Raw genomic sequence first — 23241 nt, 5'->3', positions numbered from 1 at the left:
TTGTTAACTGTAGACCTCATTTCATCTTCTTCCACTATACTTGCCCAGTCTGAACATCTGGAACCTCATCTAAACCTAGTTACCTCTCCGAGGAGGCCCCACCTCCAAACACCAACACACAGGGTATGAGGGCTTCAACATATGAATTTAGGGGAGACATAAACATCCAGTTCATAGCAGGAGTACATGTGGTTCTACATTACCCCTCCACTCCGTTTCAGCATAGCAGGTCTGATTTAATGTTTTATAAGGCCTCTTTAAAATTTCCTTAAAAAAGAGGTCAGCAGCAAAAAAGGAAAAGTTCTGAAAGCACAGATAACAAGGTTTTATTATGACCTAAAGGAACAGACTGGTATTTTGAGTCTTGGTGGATTGGCAAAATCCAAATTTGTAAGGAGAAGGGAAGACCCAGAGATCAGAACAAGGGATCTACTTGAACCTGCCATTTATGCCATGAACGTGGAGACTGTCCTGGGCTGTCATATGGTGTCTATTATAAGCCAGGTCCTGAGCTGGACTTAGAAGTGGACCGTCACCTTGGCTACGTCTTATCCTGCCACAGGAAGCAGATTTGGAAGTTTCTTCCACCCTAACAAGCTGCAAGACACCACCCGGCACACACTCAACAAACACGTGCTTCTAAGTCCCCACAAGAATGTGGATGAACCCATCTTTCAATTAAAATCACATGAACGCTTGTAAGATGATGAAGAAAAACAGGACAACTCCACAGCCTCAAGACATGAGACAAACACAAATTTTCAATATAAGATTGGAGAAAATACACTCAAGGCAAGAAAGGACTAAAGTTATGTGAAAGAATCAAGAGTTAAGATAGTTTCTGTCACAGAGACTTTTATAATATTGATGGACAGATTTAGTGTTACTTAATTTGTACTTAAATAATACTTAGAAAGCTTGGAGTAGAAAAGGATCATTTTATCCTGATAAAAGTTATAACTCCCAAATCATTAAGGTTCATGCCACAAAACAGCACTGCATCAACACAAGATGATAACCAAAACCCTCCAGGGAATTGAAAAGGCTCTTTCCCTCTGCAGCCACAGCTTTCCGATTCAAACCTGAACTAGGCTATATCCACACTCAGTAGTTCCCATCCTTTTTTCTTCCTGACTACACCTCACGCTCCTTTATCTAGCATTAAACCCGATGCCTGGGACAGCATTCCACATACAACTTCACACTCAGAATCTCTGTATGTTAATTATATAGACCTCCCTCTTCCTGTCACTGGCAGAGGATGGATCTTGCATGTAAATTTTGGACTTTCACTTGAAAACAATATCAGCTCCTTGATGATGTGATGATAGAGACTGAGGTACAGAGCCCCTGTGAAGAGAGGGCAGAGGTCCGAGATACGACCCTGAGGGGCTGTGCAGGAGGAGGAAGGCAGGGACAATAAAAGGAGCCGTGAAAAGAGAGGAGACAGAGAGCTGCCTCAGTGGCGTCCAGTCTTGAGGGACCAGGAGAATGATAAAATGGTGATTTACAAGAAGGGAAGCCCTGTTTTTTTACCTTCTGACTCAGGTGAAGACTTTTAGGAGTGCTGACTGGTTTTTTTCCCCCAAAAAAGGGTATTACTTTAACTGACTGCAGAGAAATTAGAGACACTAAAAATATGAAAGGAGAAAAAAAAAAAGGAAAAGAGTTACTGACAACCCTACTTCCCAAAGCTAAGTGCTCTTCATGGTCTCTGCTTTCATTGAATGTGCAGACGTGGCTTCTAGATTTTTGTCAGCACTGCACTGAGTCATGGCCTCCATCCACAACCTCCCTTTGGAGCCACCACGATGGAGCACAGGGTCTGCGCCCTGAGGCGAGCAGACGGTGGGATCCTGACCCCAGGCCGGCACAAAGGGTTAGGTGTGCTGGGCACACTCAGCACTCACCTCCAGAGAGGAGCGCTGGAAATCACTCAACTAGAAATAATCAAGATGAGAGTCACATTCCAGTCCCGTCATCCCCAGAGAGAAGCTGGTGAGACGGAGGGAACTGCTGGGAAGCGGGAGGAGAGTAGAATGGGAGGTAGAGGGGATGTGTGGCCAAGGCAAAAGTTCAGAGGGACAGTGGGAGGACAGGTCCCAGAGGCAGGACAAATGGTCCATGAAGGCGGCGGGGGAGCCTCACTGGGCTATGCCTGCACGAGGCCCTGCAGTGAACTCTGACTCAGTCAGCGAGCGGGAGGAACTGCTAGAAGCCCTCCCTCCTGCCTCTCCTGCAACTGTGACTAAATAATCATCTCCCCCACCCATCCCATTACACAATGCTTATCTGGATGTGATCTAAGGTCGGAATCCATGAAAGGAAGTTCATGACTTAAAAAATTAGGAAATACTTTTATGCCTTTCTCGGGAGAGGGGATGGGGAAGTCCATGGTATGAAATAAGAAGTTTAAAATAGTGAGCCCAGTCCTTCCCCAGACCCCACACAATGCTCATCGGGTTATATGTGGAAACATGACCTGTCCACCTGGAAAGCCCCAGCCTCACTGCCTTCCTTATAAGGGCTGTGTCCTGAGAGAAATCAGCCTGGGAAGCGGCATTCTTCCTGGGAATCCACAACCCTTGGGCAGTGGGGAAACTTGGGTTTTGGCTTTAGTCAAGTTTTGAGCTTTGATGTTTTCAACTAGAAAATGGAAACTATACGATCACTGAGATGTCTCCCTGCCCTTAAGAGTACAGTACACTGGTACTCATTCAAAACTTCAATAGATTTCAAACAGTTCCTCAGTTTATAAATCACATAACTTAAAGTGGACATATCAAGTTCAAATGTTCTTTGAAAGCTGATGTTGCAGTAAGCAAATTTTAAGACTATTACCATGATTTACTGTGCCCAAAAACTCATTAAAGGGCAAACTGTGTGACTCTCTGACCATCACTGAATGTGATCAATGGCACACTGAAGAGTTTTGGTGAGTAAGTGAGAGGTGTTACATACGCACAGGACAAAACAGAGAGGGGAGAAACTGACTGCTGTGCTTGAGCAAACAAAGCAATTTGGTCAAGACTTACCTACCTGCCACTCCAGAGGACAGATATTTTTTGAAACATTCTGGCAGAACACAGAGAAACCAGGTAAGGCACACTCAGTTTAATTTCAAGGAAGGTCAGCCCAGGGGGAAATTGACCCTCTGAAGCCTGGCAACCGTGGGCGTGGTTGGCCAGGTCACAGCTCGTCCAGGACATCTTGAAAGCCACATGCTGTCTAACCTCTTGCCGGGATGATTTTAAAGAGTGAAACATCTGTGACTAATTTCTTCATAATGATTCCTGGTCTTTTCTCTCTCTCATCAAGAGAGTTTGAAAAGAAACCAGTCCCTTGCATCCATCAGCACTATTGGCCCATGGTTTTTCCATCTCTGAATTGAGAGCACGGGGCCGCTCAGTGAGATGGCACCTGGGGTGGAGCAGGTTCCTAAGGACCCAGGTTTCCTCTGGCTGTGACTTCGGATGATGACAAACATTCTGCCAAAAAGCTGAAGCCATTGTGCAAACCACCAGTGCACGGCCCAGGACGCCAGATATTCTTTTTGCTAATGTGAGTGTCCTCCATGTAACAGAGAGTCTCTGACTGCCCAGCACAACCTTTCACTGGTCCTAGAAGTCTAGTGATGATCAAAGGAAAGGTGGTGGGGGTGGAATTAAAAGCGGCTGCCATTTGCTGAGGGGACTGAGAAGGCAGCTATTTTCATTTCCTTCAAAACCCTCTTAGGAACAGACCACTCCCATTTCTTGGGTCCTTTCTCAGAAGTTGCCAAACATCCCTAACTCTATGAAGTGGGTATTACCACCATATCCATGAGATCGCTGAGGATTCTGTGGTAACTGCCTTTGGTCAAACAGCTCACAAACGGAGGGGCCGGGACTGAAGCCAAGAACGGTCTGATTTTAAAATTCATTCCTTTCAACTCAGCAACAACAAAAAATCAAATAACTCAATTTAGAAATGGGCAAAGGATTTGAATAGACATTTCTCCCAAGATGATACACAAATGGCCAAAAAGCATATGAAAAGATGCTCAATATCACTAATCATTACAGAAACGCAAATCAAAACCACCACGAGATATCACTTCATATTCATTAGGATGTCTACTTCAAAACAAAAGACAACACAAGTGTTGGTGAGGACGTGGACAAACTGGAACTCTTGGGCACTGCTGGTGGGAACGTAAAGTGGCGCACCTGCTGTGAAAACAGCATGGCAGTTCCTCAAAAGATTAAAAACAGAACTACCATACAGCCCAACAATTCCATTTCTAGGTACGTATCCAAAAGAATTGAGAGCAGGATCGTGGAAGGATATCTGCATACCCATGATCAAGGCATTGTTATTCACAACAGCCAAGAGATATAAACAACCTAAAGAGCCATTGACAGATGAACAGTTAAACAAAATGTACTATATACATATAACGGAATAGTATTCAGCCTTAAAAAGGAAATATGCTTTAACATGGATGTACCTTGGGAACACTATGCTAAGTAAAAGAAGCCAGTCCCAGAAGGACAGATACTGTATGATTCCCATTGACATGAGGTAACTGAAGTAATCGAACTCATAGAAACAGAAAGTAGAGTGATGGCTGGCAGGGGAGGTGGGGAGGAGGAATGGGGGCTATTGCTCAAGGGTATAGAATTTCAGTTTTGCAAGTTTAGAAAGTCTTACAGGCCCAAGACACAACAATATGAGTATACTTAACAACTATACACTGAAAAATGCTTAAGATGATATATTTTGTGTTACATGTTTTTTTTTTTCTTTTTTACCACAATTCAAAATTTAAAACCATTTTTTTTGAAAATCCACACTGTTAAGCAGGATGTTACAGCCAACTCTCCAGTCAATCACTTCTGAAATTATTCACAACCCTAATGCCCCCAAGCAGCCAGGAGCCATGTGCAGGCAGATGCATTACAACAGGAGTCATCAGCTGGCCCTGAGTCTCACTTGCTTCTATCTCACAACACATCAACAAAACAAAGGACCACTGGGCCCATTTTTAAAACTCTGGCAACTCAGAAAGGGCAGGTATGGAAGGAGTGTTGATGTAAAATGAAGATCTGAGATTCCAGGATATCCTCCCAAAGGTCATTCCAATTCAGAAACATGAAACCACAACATTCCCAGGCCCTGTCCCTGCCCCACAGACCTGTGAGGGTTTTCCAGGGCATGCACGTTTGCCTCATTAACTCCTGCATTCATTATGCAATACTGCCTCTCACAGAAGGAGACAGTTAAAGCTCACTCCTCTTACAGAGGAATAAGGTGTGGTAGCAGGCCCGAGGTCCTAGAGGGGAGAAGCAACGGGGCGCTCGCAGATCAGACCCATCCGCTCCAGGGCTCCAACCAGGATGCTCTGGGACTGGCCAAACCAGGGTGCTGACCCTGAACACCATCCTAAACACAACGCGCGGGAAGGCTCCTGTGGGCATGACGGTCTTTGAGCCTCAGTCTTCTCATCTGGAAAATGAGGTGCTGAATTAAGAACCCCTAGTCCTTCTAACCGGAGAAGGCAATGGCACCCCACTCCAGTACTCTTGCCTGGAAAATCCCATGGATGGAGGAGCCTGGTAGGCTGCAGTCCATGGGGTCGCTAAGAGTCGGACACGACTGGGCGACTTCACTTTCACTTTTCACTTTCATGCATTGGAGGAGGACATGGCAACCCACTCCAGTGTTCTTGCCTGGAGAATCCCAGGGACAGTGGGGCCTGGTGGGCTGCCGTCTATGGGGTCGCACAGAGTCGGACACGACTGAAGCGACTTAGCAGCAGCAGCAGCAGCAGTCCTTCTAACATGAAAATCTCCAAATAATCTAAACTACCAACAATATCAAGGAGACTCTGGTGAGTTCCACAGAACTTGGTATCTTAACAGGAGTAGGAAGTATTTAGGCAAAAAATAAAAAAGCCTTTTTAACCACCATCCAAAAGTATGTAATCTAAGGAGAAAACCAATGCAGACACATGTGCCAAAGAACCAGGACAGAACTACACCATTCCAGAAGGAGTGAGGTAGCAAAAGGATGATAATGAAATCATTCCTGACCCACAGCTGGTAGGAAAGTTATGGATCACAACCAAAGGGAGAGGCTAAGGGTGGGATAGCCAGCGACTGTGGCAGTGACCTAGAGTTGATATTAATATGGGTACACGAGAAGGCAAAAGACAAAAGCAAAAGCCTCCACGGAGAGGCATCTAGAGGGAGATGACCTGGGTCACTATGCCACTACAAACAGACCCCACGATACGCTGGCTTTTCTGTATCACCGACATTACTTCCTCAGGGGGAAAAAAAACATTATCAGAAAATGACTTCAACCAGAGTTTAAACTTTAACAAATTATGTTATTTTAGAAATAGAACACACTGATTTGGAATAACTTATCAATTACAATTTCAGAAAAATAGTTTTCAATTGTATGTAAAGAGCAATTGGAGAAGATAGAATGTAGTATCTTTTAAGCTACCAGAAATAGAAGCAAAGGTTCCATGGGTTTTATATTTCTTAATTTAAATTTCATTTTTAAAATCAATTTCCAAACTATGCTTTGAAACTATGTTGTTGTTCAGTCATTAACTCACATCTGACTGTGATCCCCTTGGCTGCCGCATACCAGGCTTCCCTGTCCTTCACCATCTCCCGGAGCTTGCTCAAACTCAAGGCCCTTGAGTCAATGATGCCATCTAACCATCTTGTCCTCTGTTGCCCTCTTCTCCTCCTGCCTTCAATCCTTCCCAGCATAGGGGTCTTCCCGAAGAGTTGACTCTTTCCATCAGGTGGCCAAAGTATTGGAGCTTCAGCATCAGTCCTTCCAATAAACATTCAGGACTGATTGCCTTTAGGATTGACTGGTTTGATCTCCTTGCTGTCCAAGAAACTCTGAAGAGTCTTCTCCAGCACCACAGTTCAAAAGCATCAATTCTTCGGCACTCAGCCTTCTTTATGGTCCAACTCTCACATCCATACATGACTACTGGAAAAAACCATAGCTTTGACTACTGAGACCTTTGTTGGCAAAGTGATGTCTCTTCTTTTTAATATGCTGTCTAGGTTTGTCATGGCTTTTCTTCCGAGACTATAAATATCCTGAAATCTTGTCTCTGCTGGGACCGAGAAATCTGAAATCTCGGTAAGCGTAGGAAACAAGGTGCTTTGGGAGCTCCTTCTTGGGTAGGTGAGCAGTACTGTAAGTGGCTCCTTGGGAGCAGAGGTTTCTGAGACAGGTGACGGCAGTGGCAGGAAGGTCAAGAAGAATTCTTCAAATGAAGACCGGGTGTCTCTAACCTTTAGGCTTGATTTCTGCAAATTAAGGCTGTCAGTTTCACAATGCATATTACTGGTCATGCCAAGTCTAATAATTCAATAGAAGAAGGGGGGTGGGGAATTGCCAAATGATGACCTGTAGCTTAAGCCCACAAAAGAGAAGTGATTTTATAACTGCGTCCATGTCCAATAAATCTGAATACTCACTACCATCATGATTTGTGATAGAAACATGCTTCCATTTTAACCTCCATAAGGCTAAATACATATTGATTATTTAAAACAAACGTTTTGCCTACCACCAAAATGTCACTACATCATAAAAGTGAAAAAGAGAAATGGGAAAAATATCACTGATGACTAAAACTTGTGAAAACTTATATCAGTATGCTTTCTTTGTATTTTTTCCATGTATATGTTATTTTTTACACAGTCTGAGTAGCTAACAATAAAATACCCATATTTGGTCAACATTCCAAAATCGTAAAGCCCTGCACCCAACAGAAACTGAGCACCAGCTATGAACCTAGCCCTGTGCCAGGTCGCAGAACCAGGACACAACAGTGTCCCTGCCTCATAGAGCTGGAACTGGGTTTCAGAAATAAGCCCCCGAAGGGTGCAGCACTGAGAGGGCCCGGAGGCTGGCTCTCACACACACCGTGTATCTGAGGTCCACAGGAAGCTCAGCATGGCTCACTAGCCTGACCTCATCCAGGGACCCTGACCACTTTCGGTTGTTCAGTTGCATCAAAACTATTTGCTCTAAGAATTCCAAATTCTTATTACTGGGTGAATATATCAATCAAGCCACATCCCCAGCAGAGAAATCTTTGACAGAAAGTTACTCAGTTTCTTTCCATCCCAGTACTTCTGGTAGTAAGAAACTTACATACTTACCCACACACAATTTCACCTACTTTCAGAAGACCATTAACTGTTAACAAGCTACTGAGTCCCTGTTACTTCCACCATCCTGGTTTTGCCTTTGGTGGGTGAGCAGTATAATTAACAGGAACACACTGACTTGTGGTGGCTGGAGGCTGTGCCCTCTCCTCCCCACAGCCCAGGTGATACCCTGGGTGGGTCCCCACTGCTGGGCTGGTACCAGGCTTCCCCCCTCCCCCCTTCCTGGATGAGCTACATGAGTTGGGCCAGTCAGCTCTGGGAAAAATCTAGAGTAAAACACAGATAGGCAGCCAGTAACTGGATGCCTCTGGAGCTAAGAGGTCATATGGACTCGGGGGCTGGCTGACTACGGTGACAGACAAGCTGGGAAGGCTGGTATGAAGAATGAAGAGGAGACCAGGAAAAAAGAAGAATTACATGATCCCAAAGACAGGGAGTCAGAAAGACTTCCTGGGTTCCTGACAGTGACCTAGTTCCTGGCTCTTGCCCTTATCCTGATTTTTATGAGCCGCCTTCTGATTAAGCTGCTTGAGTCATATTCTGATGCTTGCAACTAAGTGATCACTGGTTGACTAAGACAGGCTAATACTCATCTGTTTTCTGAGCATCCTCTGAGCACTGCATCTATGCAGGGGGCCTCTGAGGACAGCCAAGAGTGAGAAAGAACTTTCTCTCAAGAAGCTAGTTTTGCTGCTGTTGCTCACTCAACTAGCTAGGTAGAAAAAGCAAGAACAGAACTTAATTAGGGAAAACAGACAGGTTGGTGATACTAATCAATTAGGTTTTGTTTAATGGAAAAAGAACCACAATTATAGTTCATTCTACCACTGACTATCTGTTTGACCTTAAGTGGGCCCCCCTTTGTCTCTCTCAGTCTGCTTCTTCATCTGGAAAATAAGGAATATGGAACGGACAACTTTCAAAGTTCCGACTTACTTTCAAGATTCCTTGAAAGCAGTGGACTCAACTCCTATATACCCAGTAACGATCATTTTAGAAGCAAGGTGAGTTGCAGAATATCCTGCCTCAGCCCGAAGTCTACTCCTTGAGTGGTGAGGGCACACAGAACAAGCACCACCTGTCAAGTGCCGTGCCTGCGGTTCCGAGAGGAGTCAGGGCAAAGGGAGACCTCCGAGGGGCCCAAGAGAACGTGCATGAGGGCAGAGCTGTACTCTCCAATACATGGCCGCTAGCCACACGTGCCTCCTGAGCACCTGAAATGGGCTGAGGGTGTGAAATTAAACATCTGTGTTCAAGCTTAAACAGCTCTACGTAGCTAGTGGCTACCATACTGGACAGTACGGATCAGATCTGAAGGTTGGGACAAAGAACCACAAGACAAAGCAAGCACCAGTCTAACAGGGACAAACACAAACCTTAAGGAACAGTGGGAAAGCAGAAGCTGACTGCGCCTGAGAGAAAAGAAGTCACGGTGATCTGGAAGTGGATGGACGGAAAGGATAAGGAACTGGTCAGTGCCCGAGTGTGGGCAGAGGAGCTTCTGCGCTGCATGAAGCAGGACAGCACACCTGGGGCAGAAAAACACTCGGCCCAGGCAAGGTTCCCTCCACGTCCACTCTACCCTTCATCCGGAGCGCATCGCACAAGGTGGCCGCGTGCTCAGCCAAGAACCAGTGTCGCCCAGCTGCCACGTAGCCACGGGTGACCAGGACACACACAGAAGTCTTCCAGTGACTCTGGAACAGCCTGCTCTCTTGATACGGAGGGATCACTCTGCTGTCCTCACTGCTTGCTCCTTCACTCTGCTTGGAGCTGTAGGGGAAGCCCAAGGCGGAGCAGCTACGCTGTGACCAGGAGGCACCCAAGAGGATGAAACAGAAAAGTAGAAAGGACCCCAGCCTCCTGGGAACATCATGGAGACAGGGAACCACCTTGCCTTATCATCATCCAGATTTCCTGTTGAGAAAAATAAACCTACCTCCCTCCCAACCCCCAGTCACACCAGTGTGGCAGGATCTCCAGTACATTCAGTCAGACACAATCTCTAAGTGATGTCAAAAATCTGGTGCCTGGAGAGGAGGGGCTGAACATGGTAGAAATGGCCGCAGAGAGGAAACTGGGCAAATGAATGGAAACCCGGTAACTTTTCCCTGTGCTGCTGAAACATCTGGTCTAACGGTGCACAGCCTGCCACACTCTGGGACAGACACCAGGTGTGACTGAGACAGCAGCGTTAGGGACAATGGGAGAAAACTCCTAAGAGGCGGTGCAGAGATCTCTCTTAGGGAGAATGGTGAACCAAAACCACACCAGCCACTCTGCAAACAGAAACAGAAGATATACCCCTTTGTTAATGCAGGTATCCCCACCAATGGCTTCTAATCTAATAAGCCCCATGATCTGAAGCCTTGTGGGGCAGAAACAGCCAACTGTTTCTATATCCCGCCCAAGTCTTGGCAACAGGACACCAAGAGGAAAAAGAAAAATGTCCCTTCCGTAACTGTTCAGGGAAGATGCTACTGCAAGAGAATTCCAAAAACCAAACCACAGAGGAAAGACTATAACCTCTCATCGCCAGAACTGTCCCTAATCAAAAGTTCTTAAGCTAACACACCTGGACAGGAAGTGAAGCACAATACTTCAACTTTCTGTGGGAAACCCACTATTCTCACAAGTATAAAATGTGTACTTGGGGTTCCAAGCTCTTTTCAGAATTATATAAGACCGTAATTACAGTGTTCCTACTTTGGTGAATGATGTTTAAAATCTTGTTAGTACTTATTCTGTAAATATTTTCACTTATGTGAAAGTGATAAAACAAATTCACTTGGAAAAAAATCCACTCAGGAAGCACTTCAACATATCCCTGTGTTTTCTCTTTGAATTTTACAAAACCAAGAGTGTGAGTGCACCTACACCTCTAAGGCTGGGGCTACTCAGTCACATCTGCTGGGACCGCCCTGCCTCACTCCCTCCAGCAGGGACATTTTTTCATTTAAATATATGAATTTAATAGAAACCAGTCAACTAAGAAGACTCTAATTCTATTTTTCACAAATTAGAGTTACCAGTAAATAATGCCCAAAACATGCACTGTATTAACAAGAGTTAACATTTAATTCTTAACTCTTGGATGGCATCACTGACTCAAGGGACATGAGTTTCAGCAAACTCCGGGAGATGGTGAAGGACAGGGAAGCCTAGCGTACTGCATTCCATGGGGTCGCAAAGTCAGACACAACTGAGCAACTGAACAACATTTAATTCTAGAATACTTTCCACATAAGAACTGTTCTTTCACTCGAAGGCAGCTTATTACTACACAGACCCTAACTTCAGTGAGTAAACCAGTCAAAACTCTAGATAATTTATTCCTAAAACTGTCAAGAGCTCCCTACTGTGATTAAGAGACTGGATTTAGAATACAGCCAACTTGACTGGGGGCTTCCCTGGTAGCTCAGCTGGTAAAGAATCTGCCTGCAATGATGGAGACCCTGGTTTGATTCTGAGGTCGGGAAAATCCCCTGGAGAAGGGATAGGTTGCCACTCCAGTATTCTTAGGCTTCCCTGGGGGCTCAGACGGTAAAGAATCTGCCTACAGTGCAAGAGACCTGGGCTCAATCCCTGGCTTGGGAAGATCCCCTGGAGGAGGGCATGGCAACCCACTCCAGTATTCTTGCCTGCAAAATCTCCATGGACAGAGGAATGTGGCGGGCTACAGTCCATGGGATTGCGAAGAGTTGGACACAACTGAGCAACTAAGCAGAGCACAGCATAGCTTGATTGGAATCGCAGCTGTGAGAACTAAGTGCTGTGGAGCTATGGGCACGTTATCCAATATTTCTAGCCTCCTCTCCTCGAAAATATTGGGCATAGTACTGACTGCATAGAGTCAGTGTGAGAATTACCATCTAACTCTGTGAAAGTGCAAACACTAATGCTCAATACATGATAAGGATAATTTCAATGGCTACTATTGATGTTTGGTGAGTTTTATTGCAAACAATATGGGATTTATTGGTTATTTCATAATCCGCCATAGAACATTATTTCTAATTTTCAACCCACTTATTTTACTAACAACCACTGAGGGCTTTTTGGCATGAGTTTATATCAGAATAGGATGTACCCCTGCCTATCAGCTGCTGCAGCTTGCGACATCCAGAGGACCTCAAAGTGTGGTCCCCAGAACTTATAAGCACTGCACAACCTTAGGCTCCACCAAGAAACTTCAGGAATGAGGAACAGCATTCTGTGTTTCCGTAACTTCTCCAAGGGATTCCGGGCACACAGTCTGAGGACGGTAGAAAGAAATGCAGCCCTGGACCAATGTTGCTGACCTGGAATGGGAGAGCTGTGGGAGCCCCGACGGAGGCAGCCCCACCCTCACCTTCCCCCACCCCACACTCACACTCTCCCCTCAGTCTGCAGGGGAAGAAAGGCAAACAAGGCCAGCAGTACAGAGGCTCACCCACCCTCACTGGCCTAACCATCCCCAAGGTCAGAATTACGAGTGACAACTCAAACCCCCCAGAGAAGGAGCTTCCATACTCACCATTAAAACCCTTTCTCTGTGTGTGACCACACAACACTAAGCACATGAAAGTTCACAGGCACATTAGAGCCAAAGGTAAAAGACTGTATTTGAGGTCTGTCTATGTAATGGAGTAGTAACTGACCGTATAGAAGAATGAAGCACCGATACGCACATAACACGATGCACCTTGAAAACACCGCTAAATGGAAGAAGCCCCACATGTCACATATTGCATGATTCTGTTTATATACAATGTCCAGAACAGGTAGATCTACAGAGACAGAAAGATGATGGGTGGTTGTCTCGGGTTTAGGGGAAAGGGGAGTGGTTTTGGGAAGTGACGGCTATGGCTTTCTTCCTGGGGGACAAAAAGTGTTTTAAAATTAGACTGCAGCAATGGTTCCACAACCCTGTAAATACAGAAAAATATACTGTATACTTTAAATGGGTGAACTGTATAATATATGAATTTTAGCTCAATAAAGCTGTATAAAAAAAAAAACAACAAAAAAACCCCAAAACACGAGTTTCTTGCCAAGGACTCCTCTTTAAGCTAATCTAAACTTCCCAGGCAGCGGTGTCCCAGCTGTAGGGTAGCAGTGTACACCCACCTAAGACCAGGAGTAGGGTGAGGAAGGTGGGCCCCTAGGATGCAAAATATAAAGGAGGCACTCATTGTCAGGGTCATATGCGCACAGGGTCCATACTTGCAGGGCCCTAAAAGTGAGTGCCTCCTTAAAATTTGCACTCGGAGCACTTGACTGCCTCACCCTAGTCCTGCCCCAATTTTGAGGCTGTTTCAGGTTCAGGTATGTCTACAGATTATATCCCCCTGAGAACAGTTTCAAACTACCTACCATTTCCTTGTTTTACAAATGTCAGTGGCTCCCCAGTATCCACAGATTAAAGTTCAAAGATGACAGATCAAGATCTTTGACTCTGGACTCTAATCCTGAAGGCACACAGGCTCTCAGAGTTAGATGAGCTCTGAGGAGGAGTTTCCAGGGTGCTGTAAGCAGGATTCGCACCCCGGTCTCCCGACTCCAGGACCTTGGGTGCCCAAGCCCTTGGCCCTCCGTCCCCTTCCTACCAACAGCAGAGACTGAACTTTTGTCTCTGCAACACCATCAACCCTCAGAGCCAACCTCTGCATAAAGTGTAACGACTGACTGTTTAACTGCCAACGGTTGACTAGGAAAGGCTCAATCAGGCTAATTTACAACTGATATCAGGCCTCAAAAACAGCAGACTGAGGTCAAGTCTGGCCATTCACTGTGGCTTCCCCACCTATAATGATGTACCAAAAAGCACAATTAAAGGAGAAAAATCTAGTAGCTTCAAACTATTGAAATTCATGAACAGTCCATTCCTGGCATGCAGTATTTTATCTTGAACCTAGTCTGTATCGACCACAGAAAAGCAAAATTATATGGAAAGTAGGTTAAGAACAATGTTAGAAAGTCTTGTGTCTCTGGCAATCAGGGACTATTTTTGTCTTCCTTGTTTTGCCGCTCCCTAAAACCTTGTGGAAAATGAAAGAAAAACATCTCGATTTCAGAAGGTACTCTCCTTATTCAAATAAGCTGCAAATCAGCGAGGAAGGTACATACTATAACAAAAACAAGACCAAAAACAAAAACACGGGAAAAAAGAAAGCACACTTTTCTGGGATTGAAAAAAGAAAGAAGGGCCAGCAAGACACAGGGAGCAACACTGCCACCCAGTGGTAACAGTGCCTCAAGTCATCCTCTCCAGTTCAGTTCAGTTCAGTCTCTCAGTCGTGTCTGACTCTTGGCAACCCCATGAATCACAGCACGCCAGGCCTCCCTGTCCATCACCAATTCCCGGAGTTCACTCAGACTCACGTCCATCGAGTCAGTGATGCCATCCAGCCATCTCATCCTCTTTCGTCCCCTTCTCCTCCTGCCCCTAATCCCTCCCAGCATCAGAGTCTTTTCCTGTGAGTCACCTCTTCACATGAGGTGGCCAAAGTACTGGAGTTTCAGCTTTAGCATCATTCCTTCCAAAGAAATCCCAGGGCTGATCTCCTTAAGAATGGACTGGTTGGATCTCCTTGCAGTCATCCTCTTACATTGAACTAAAACAGCGGTTCCACAATTAGAATGTTTTGGGTGGGTTTAAAAGGACAGGAGGATTCAAGCCCATGGCCCATCCTCACCCCTTGAGATGATGCGAGCAGAGGGGCAGCTGAGGCCCACATGCTAAGTCTCCCCGTGTGGCTGATACACAGTGAATGCTGGGAACTGGGGATCAAAACAAAGGGTCACTGTGACGCTTACAGGTTCCAGTTAAGTCCTACTTGCAGTTATTCTACTTACACCATCTGTTACAATTTCCCAATGGCATATAAATTTTTGAAAATTTGCCATGAACAATATAAAATAAATCATAGTACTACAACAGTTTCTACATTTTTCACGATATAAAATAGTCATTATGAGGATTCTGATTATACCCCTTGGTTTTGCCATTACTATTTACATCTAATATCTAATCCAACTGACTTAACTGTGTCATAAATCAGGCATATTGACACAGCTATACTCACAACAAAAAAACCCTTTGAACTTCAGCTTCACTGGATTAGTTACTTATACAATGGGTTTCAAATCAATAAGTCTGATCTATATTAGATGAGTTTTCTTTTTCCTTTTTTTAAAATAAGACATGTAAAAATTTGACTGCTTCTATTGTTGGCAAAATTGGTAAATGCACAGTATAACCTGAAATGCTTAAATGAAAGGCATTGAACCAAGACTAAAATTGTTCCTTGGCACACAGAGGTAAGTCAAGGAATTTCCTCCTTCCATAGTTGGGACTTACCTAAAAAATCATTTCTTAACAACAAAGAATTCTTTTTTTTTTTTGTATGAAACACTAGAAGGAAAAACCATGGACTATTTCTACTACCGAACATCTAGTCAGAAGTTGATTTTCAGCATTTTTTGTAGGCCTGACGATTAGGTCAGAGCCCACAGCTAAGAAAACAAACACCTGCGCAGCCTCTGTGCCCGGGGCCGCCCAGGAGACAAAGCTCGCCTGCAAGCGGAGCAGCAGGGACGAGGCAGACGCCATATGTTTAGCTTCACTTGGCACGCTGTCAGACTCTTCTTTATCCCTATTACCACATGTTTTGTATCACTCCATTTTCCCACCAGATCAACTCTTTGCGTGTCCAGGCAGCACAAATCCTCTCAAAAAATCTAGGTCACTTATGACCTAGATTTATTTGAGGTCCGACACACGTGGATGAGGCCTTGGGTCATCTACAGGAGGAGACACAAACAGGAGTCCTGACCAAGGACTAGACGGTCTGGGCTGGATGGACCACAGTCGCGGTTCTAAGTGCCTGCCACTCACAGTGGACCATCAGTATCACCAGGGAGCCTGTCAGAAACTGAGACCCTCTGGACCCACCAGATCCAGACACCAGAATCGGCCTTTAGGAGATCACCAGACGCCTCTGAGCACAATGGTAGTTTGTGAAGTGCTGTTCTAGGTCATGATCTGGAGAAAGCCACATAACCTACAGGTATGTTCACTCCCAGCTGAGGGGTGACAGCATCCCTGCCGCCTGTGCCTTCAGGGCAAGCCTGTGGTGGGGCCAATGGTGGGAAGGCTTTGAGAGTGACAAAGGGCCGTTATACAGACATCAGCGACAGGAACAGCTATGTCTGCCCTAAAAGTATAGCCTTAAACACACCCAGCCTTCAGGGCTCTGCCCTGCAGCAGATCTCACTGAGCCCCCACACCACCCTCAGTCTTCGAGTTTACAGCTTACCAAGTACGGACCTTCCACATACCCAGTCTCTCACAAACCTTTCACCCAGAGAACTGCTAACACAAAGAAGAGAGAACGCCTTTTCCCTAGGGGTCCTGGGGCACTGGCCATGAGTGGCCATAAATTTAGAGCATCAGTGAAGACTCTGCTTTAAATGTAAAACACTACACAGCTTTTAGTATTCCGCTTTATGATCTACCTATGTTTGTCTTATCACAAAAACGTCTGCCTCACCACTCTTCAAGTACAAACTGGTGACGGCCCCACTTTTACTGCAGTTTCCTTGCGATGCAGTGGTGCTGCTGACATGACCTACCAGCTGAAAAGCAGAGAGCCCCCATCCACTCCACTGCCTCTGGGGGTCAGAATGGAAATCACCCTGCTGGACTCTGCTAAAATAACTTCAAGTGGGAATCCCTACAAGAGACCAACTAGTCTATGTTGAGTTAAAAAAAAAAAAAAAAAGCCTGGGATTTAGGAATATTTATGATGGATCTACTAAATATTTCTAAGTAAATTTCGAAATGTAAAATAACTGAAGTCCACCAACTTCAGATAGGTCTCCGAACATAAAGTTCAGATACCTGCAACTCAATTATTTCATAGGGATTTTGCACAAAGTCACACACCCCTGAGTATGGGACAAGCTGACTCTCAGGCAGTATTTGCTCAGTCTAATCTCCCCACCTCTGTCCACACTGCCTGGCCTTGTCCCTTCCTATCTCTTTACAATACATTTAGTTGGAGTCACACTCCCTAGTCACCAACACATTTCTCTCCAGGTTTTAGCCCATCTATAAAAATCAGGGGGACTTTCCTTGGTGGTCCACTGGTTGAGACTCCATGCTTCCAAAGCAGAGGGTTCAATCTCTGGTCAGAACCCATACCTGTCCCAACTTGCCATGGGGTGTGGCCAAAAAGTTTTTTTTAATTTTTAAATCAGAACCCCAAAATTATAGAAAATTCTATTTATCCTTCACTTATCTTTACTGCTCTGCAAATACCATGGTTTTTAAATTATGAGTTTGCTTTATTAGTATTTTCTAAGTGGGACAAAATAGATGGGACAGTACAAATATCCCTGTTTCAATTTTTTTTTACCTGGAAGAAAGGTTAACTTGTCTGTTTAACTGAAGTTTGCAGTACCAGAATATAAATACAAAGTAGTCACAGTTGCTCTGAGAGCCTAAAACATTGTAAAAGGCATCTGCTAAGTGCGCCTTACAAGCAGACTTTTGTGTCCCTCATGCCACGGGTTGCAGACACCGGGGCTGCCGCAGGTCCCCCCTCAAGCGGAGCAGACAGACACCCAGAGGCACCCCTGACAGCACGCACTCTGCCTGGCACGGTCTGGTTGATGCAGGGATCTCTGGGGCCCTCAACTGCCTGTGGATCTGGAGGTCTCATAGCTGGAGGTAAACACACAGAGGGTATGTGAGCCTAAGTGGTCCCAGGCCACAGTGGAAATGCTGCTCTCTGCACCTTAAGGTTGGGAAGCAGACAGTGGCAGAGAATAAAGATGATCTGCCAGAAGAAAATTCAGACAGATATAAAGAGATCAACCTCCCTCCCAGCACACCCTAGTCCCAGGGCTAACATGTGGGGAGGGAAGATGATTAACTGAAGGCAAGCCTGTATGTCAAAATGCTCTGAAACGTGTTGCTGCCTGGCCAGCAACGGAACAGAGGGACAGACGGAAAACAAACACCCCATGCAGAGAGAAGCAGGCCCACAGCGCCACACCCAACTTCCAGCCTGGGGTGCGGTTTCATGGGAGTCGTGGGGCATGGGTAAGAATGTTTCAAAGTGAGAATATGTTTCAAAGTGAGAAATGCTATGGAAAAAATCACGATAAGGAGACGAGGAAAATCTGAAGGGATGGGGGTGCAACTTGAAGTAGAGTGGCTGCTGCAGCCTCAGTGAAAAGATGATGTTCAGCAATAATCTGAAGCAGGTGGGAGGTTATTCATGGGGGTTGTGGGGGGGTGGTGAGGGGGGCGGGGAGGAAGCATTCCAGGCAGAGGGAACAGACCGAGCACAGGCCTCAGGAGGGAGCCCACATGGCGAGCATGAGGGTTCCAAGCAGAAGCCTCTCTTAGAGAGGCCAGGAGGACACTGCGCCGTGACCGTCACCCAATGCAGCATCAGGGTCCCTGGGACACCTTCCTGCAGGAGGCAGTGGGAAAGCCAACAGCAGCTGCACAGTCTGGGCCCTGATGAGTCAGTGAGGACGGCAGCGTAGGAGCAGAGGGCAGAGCCTGCAGCGAGCAGTACTGTTCCATCACGGAGAGACACCGAGGGCAAGCCTCGTTAACTTTACACAGCTTGCCACAATGCACTGGCCACCAGCACGAGCTTCAAGAACAGCCTCAAAGGGCTGCATGATGCTGTAGCACTTCACAGGTATGAACTAGATAAACACTACCTTAGAAATCTTTCTCCACCAACACCAGCTAGGACTCGGTCCAATTCTGAAATAACAGTTCACGCCCCAGAGGACAAGATACGGTAAGAGTCAAGAATGTGAGTTAATCACCCAAAGCAGAGAGAGGCTACAAAAGTGACCTTGATTACCTAGAGAGGAATGCGCTGCATGGGTGGGAGACGGAGGGACGCAGAGCTGGGTTCTGGGTCCCTCGGGGGCCGACTATGCTCAGGGACAGGACTCTGACTAGAGTGGACTCGGCAGTAACACCGTGCTGAGGCGAAGGACTGAGGGCAGTCAGCCTGGAGAAGACTTTCAGAGGAAGCAGCACCCCCATGACACTCTGTCATATGAAGAAAGGAAGTGCAAGTAAGTGCATTCTGTGTGGCTCCACCTAAGGAAGCTCATTTGAAAGCTCAGAACCACTCCAGAGTGAGCCAGGCTGCTTCACACCGTCGTCCACGGCCCATAACACACTCCTGGCCGCTGCACTGAGTGTTTAAACACACTGTCAGTACGTGTTACACATCTGAATACACTAAAGACATCATACACACTTCGAGCCCACCAGTCCCCACATACTACAGCCACGGCCACATGGGGGCCCTGTTGTCAGACAGCGGAACTCCATGTCTGCCATTATTGTTATCCTGTTGTTGCGATCACAAAGCACAGGTCAGGGTCCCCTCCTGGGTCTCCGTCCCTCTGGTCTCTTCTCTGCCCCCATCTTCCACTCCCCCAAACGAAGGAAGAGCCCTCTGCAGCAGGGGGGCCTGTTCACAGCAGCCCGGCCAGAAGGCTTGGCCACCAGCTCACCACGATCGCAGACAATCAAACCCTGACTGCTCAGCCCAGAGCTCCCCCAGAGCTCCAGCGGCAGGAAGATGTGGGTGAGCAGCTCCACAGCGCCCCCCTGGTGGAGGGGCCGAGGCCAGAGCAGCTTCCAGTGGGACCACCAGAGTGACTTCCACATGAGAGTGGTGACTATACCAGACACATTTGCACCACTGATTTTTTCTAACATTATGAATTCTGAACACTTTTCACACTGTCAGTAAAAACAACACACTCCCTTATTTCAATCAGTGTGGCAAGAGGCCTAATGAATACAGGTGAGAAATTAGATAGGCTGTTCCAGACCATGGCCCCCAGGGTATAAGCTGGGGCCTGGACCAGGCACTCTGCTCCTGCTGTCACAGGCAGCTACCTGAGTGAGCTCTCAGTCTTTCCCTCAATTCTCTCCCTAAGTGCATCCTCATAACCATTCAGACCATGTCGAAGAGACCACCTCTGTACTTTCCTACAAACAAGGAGGTGACCCTGGGGGCCTGGCAGGCGGACACTGGGGTGCTATTTTGAGCACCATTTCCAGAAGGGGAGATGGACACACCAAGCACTCGGTTCCCAGTTCCCTGGAGACCATGCTGCCCGGTGTGCAGGGTATTGGATGGATCTGCCCAGTGCTCTGACCTCTGGGGCAATAACCACAGATCCCATCTCATCCCCTGCATGCTTCTGGCAAGCTGTTTCAGTGTCCAGAAGTCACTCAAAAATGCTGTCTCCTGTAAAGACCATCGTAAGACTACAACGTGGAGTTAATTATCCATTTCTTACAATATTTCCAGACAAAACTGATTTAAAAGTTTCCTGCTTAACTTTCAAAGGGAGAATTCAGACACAGACAGAGACATTCCGCCCATCCCTTTTCTAGGTGCTGGGGCGACACAAGATCACACACTCTCATGCTGCCCACAGTGCTGTCTCCTGGCCCAGTTTATCCTGGGGTTCTCCAGAGGACCAAGTGTTCACCAGCACTGACTCAGGTCCCCCCAGACACCAACTGGGAGATAGGAGTGTCCATCCTGTCCAGAAACTCGGGTTATTTCCAACACCAGAGCAGAGTGGCACCAGGGTGGGGCCTGAAGACAGAGGCCAAAGTTCCAACCAGGAGCTGTGCCTTTTATCTGCCTGGTGAAATGGCCACCACCCTTCTATCGCCACCTACCCTAGCAGACCCCTCTGCCTTAGAATTTTAAGAACAGAATTTTTTAAAAAGGAGAGAACTAGATTACACAATCTGGCTGTTGAACATTAGTAGGCAATCTACAACATGAAAATAAAATCTTTAAAACTTTCTAAAATGATAGATTGAAATAAACTCAATTTACTAAAAATTTTTTAAATCACACTGAATTAATAAATCCAGTGTTCCCTTCACTGTTTCTGCCAGGAAACATCGGTATACAAACCTAAACACATCAGTGCTCCAAACTCAATAATGGTAACAAAAATGCTACCACTTTACATTTGACATGCCTTTAGGTTTTCAAAGTACTTTCACATTTATAATTTAATGTAATTCCATGAGATAGGAAGAGCCAACACTACTGTGACCATTTTATAATCAAAGAAGAACTAAGTACAAATGAAGTTACATGTTTTACATCACAAAGCTAGCTGAGCCCAAACCCGGTTCTTGTTTAATCTGGCAGAAGATTCAGGATCCAAATTAACATTAAGAACTCTGGGGGGGAGTGGTGGGGAGGAAGAGAGAAGAAACCACAGTGAGTGGGGAGGGAACAGGGAGAAAGGCTTCCTCCAACAGTCACACCGCCTCCCAAGACAGTTACATGGAACCTAGTCTGAATACCCTCGGATTAGCCTTGGCTGTGTCCTAAGAGACAAAAAGCAGCGTGAGTCTACACTACAGGCAATCTTGAAATCTGAGGAATTCAAGTAATCTTTGGAGAGTGACTGTTTCACTGTGCTTTTGTAACACTTTCTGATTAGGAATGTTAAGGAAAGCAAATATCTATTGTTCAAAGTTTATGACCTCACTGGGCAAAGAAAAATCTTAATTTTAGTCAACGGAACTTCATTTAAACTCCTCTTTCACATTATAACTCAACATACAAAAGCCTAAAAATAAACTTTAGCACATTCTATACCACTCACAATGCAAGTGGAAAAGAACTTGCCTCCCAACACAGGACATTAAGAGACGCAGGTTGGATTCCTGGGTCAGGAAGATCCCCTGGAGGAGTGTATGGCAACCCACTCCAGTATTCTTGCCTGGAAAATCCCATGGACAGAGGAGCCTGACAGGCTATGGTCCATAGGGTTGCAAAGAGTTGGACACAACTGAAGTGACTTAGCATGAACACACATACAGGTATACCTTGTTTTACTGTGCTTATTAGCTTTACTGTTCTTCACAGATACTGCATTTTTTTAGAAACTGAATGTTTGTGGCAACCTAGAATTATCAGATGATGGTTAGCATTTTTAGCAATCAAGATTTTTTTAGCTGAGGTATGTGTGTCTTTTTTAGACATAATGCTATTGCACACTTAAAAGACTGCACTGTAATGTCTACTCTATACTACAGTGTAAACATAACCTTTATGTGCACTGAGAAATCAAACAATTCATGTGATTCGCTTTACTGAGATATTCTTCTTATTGCATCTCTGAGGTCTGCATGCATTTCTTTGGAGGGCACAAAGATGATGAGAAAGAGTCCTCCTGTGACACCAGACTGATGGACAGCAATCAACAAGGCACAAAGCAGCACAAGTGTGACCAGTGGGGTGGTGGTACGTCAAAAACCCACCATGTTAAGGCAGGGTATAAACTGACACCTTGAATGCAGAGGGAGAAAACAGACAAGCCTGGGAACATATTGGGAAGAGAAGGAAGGACATGGGGGCTTCGAGTTGAGCTCCCAACATTCCCCAGGGGGGCAGGGGAGGGGTAGTCACAGAGGCTCAGCAGAAGCACTGTTTGTAACACAAGGTGTTGTAAGCCGCTGAATGCTATTACAGGCTTCCGGGAACGTGGGATCCTCTGAAAACAGTGACAGGCATTGGCATTTGAACTTCCTAACCTGGGAACTTTAAAATCGGGGGATGATTTTAACTTGAAATCTCATTTCACCTCTTTTTTCACCAAACACAAAACTCAAGCCGGAATCCAGGTTCACATGCGGGGTGGGCCTCACCTTCGTATCTTTTGGGGGACTCGCAGGCCTTCTGGGGGGTGGCCACCCGAAGGAAGATCTGCTGCCTCCACGAGTGTCTCCGTGTCTTCACAGGGGTCCTGCTGGCATCGCTGATGTGGTCAGCTTTGGACTCAAAGTCCCTAAAATTAAAGACAGTTGTTTATGACTGGTGGAGAGATACAAGCAGGTATTTTAGCTTGACTTTTTGTCTTTTTTAACAAAGCACTAAATTATAAATTATCTCTGTACAAGCAAATATAACTAGATAATCACAGGTGTCAATCAAGCTGGTGGCGGGGCAGCAGTCCAACAGAACTG

The 23241-nt window shown here is 45.9% G+C and overlaps 1 protein-coding gene across 10 annotated transcripts in view; it reads right to left on the bottom strand.

Moving 5' to 3' along the window:
- Positions 1-23241, bottom strand: part of TBC1D1 (TBC1 domain family member 1) — a 224923-nt gene that overhangs the window by 63349 nt on the left and 138333 nt on the right. For all 10 annotated transcript variants that reach the window (XM_055588261.1, XM_055588260.1, XM_055588252.1 and 7 more), the window contains one exon: positions 22924-23063. In XM_055588261.1, coding sequence (XP_055444236.1) covers positions 22924-23063 — 140 coding nt within the window. The remainder of the gene's footprint in view (positions 1-22923; positions 23064-23241) is intronic.

This window comes from Bubalus kerabau, chromosome 7 (genome assembly GCF_029407905.1).
Source record: "Bubalus kerabau isolate K-KA32 ecotype Philippines breed swamp buffalo chromosome 7, PCC_UOA_SB_1v2, whole genome shotgun sequence".
In the NCBI taxonomy this organism is placed as follows: domain Eukaryota; kingdom Metazoa; phylum Chordata; class Mammalia; order Artiodactyla; family Bovidae; genus Bubalus; species Bubalus kerabau.
This window is presented reverse-complemented; position numbering and strand designations above follow the sequence as displayed.